Below are 983 nucleotides of genomic sequence, written 5' to 3' on the forward strand. Positions count from 1 at the left end.
GACCTGGATGTGTCTGTTGGCCCTGAGGATGGTGGGCGGGAAGGGCCAGAAGAGCTTGTGGTTGGCGAGGCAGCAGCAGCGGGGCCCATGTGCTGCCAGCAGCTCGACGAGGTCTTGGGGGAGGTGGGCGTTGAGGGTTTGGCGCTGCTCCGTCAGCGCCAGCAGCAGCAAACACTGCAGCAGCTGCAGCAAACCCAAACTGTCCCCCCGCAGCACTGTGAACCACAACTTGCAGCACAACTCCCCCCCAAACACCCACTCCAGGTACGCCTCCCCGGTGCCCTCCCCGAGGGGCCCCCACGGGCCCCACGGACTTCGGGGCCCCGGGGGCCCCGGGGGCCCCGGGGGCCCCGGGGGCCCCGGGGGCCCCGGGGGCCCCGGGGCCCCTGGGGGCCCTGGGGTCCCTGGGGCCCCCTGGGGCTCTGGGGGCCCCTGGGCCTCTGGGAGCCCCTGGGGCCCTGGGGGCCCTGGGGGCCCCTGGGGCCCCCCCGGGGCCCCAGGGGGCCCCCGGGGGCTTAGGGGGGACCCAGGCGCTAGGGAGCCCCCGGGGTGAGGGGGCCCCCAGCAGCCCGATGAGGGGGGGCCCCCAACGGTAGGGGGGCCCCCAAGGGTGGGGCGGGCCCCAGGTCTCCGGGGGGCGGGGAAGGCGCAGGGCAGGCCCCCAGGTGCCATTGCTGCGTGCAGCGCTGCAGCAGCAGCGCGGGGAGACTGCTGCTGCTGCGGCTGCTGCTGCTGCTGCTGCTGCTGCGCGGACAGGGGGGGCCCCGAGGCGGCGCTGGAGGCCCCCGAGGCAGGCAGTGGCGGGCAGCAGCAAACTCAGCAGCGCTGCATGCGTTTGGATTTGGGGCTTTTAAATAAAAATAAAAAATTAAAAATGCATGCAGAATTAATTTAAAATTGAGGGAAGACACGGGGAGCCAGCTGTTCCTGCTGCTGCTGCTGCTGCTGCAGTGGCTCGTGCTGCTCGCGGCGCAGGAGCAGCA

At 71.7% G+C, this 983-nt stretch overlaps 2 protein-coding genes across 2 annotated transcripts in view; both read right to left on the minus strand.

The window, feature by feature from the left end:
- Positions 1–672, minus strand: part of ETH_00032420 (uncharacterized protein) — a gene marked incomplete at both ends in the record, with an annotated part of 984 nt that extends 312 nt beyond the window's left edge. The window contains one exon of the mRNA XM_013375647.1: positions 1–672. Coding sequence (XP_013231101.1) covers positions 1–672 — 672 coding nt within the window.
- A 219-nt stretch (positions 673–891) lies between these two features.
- ETH_00032425 (uncharacterized protein) overlaps positions 892–983 on the minus strand; it is a gene marked incomplete at both ends in the record, with an annotated part of 1,265 nt that continues 1,173 nt past the window's right edge. The window contains one exon of the mRNA XM_013375648.1: positions 892–981. Within this exon, the coding sequence (XP_013231102.1) occupies positions 892–981 (90 nt within the window). The remainder of the gene's footprint in view (positions 982–983) is intronic.

The sequence above is a fragment of the Eimeria tenella genome, genomic scaffold, assembly GCF_000499545.2.
Source record: "Eimeria tenella Houghton genomic scaffold, Eth_scaff2935, whole genome shotgun sequence".
Classification (NCBI taxonomy): Eukaryota; Apicomplexa; class Conoidasida; order Eucoccidiorida; family Eimeriidae; genus Eimeria; species Eimeria tenella.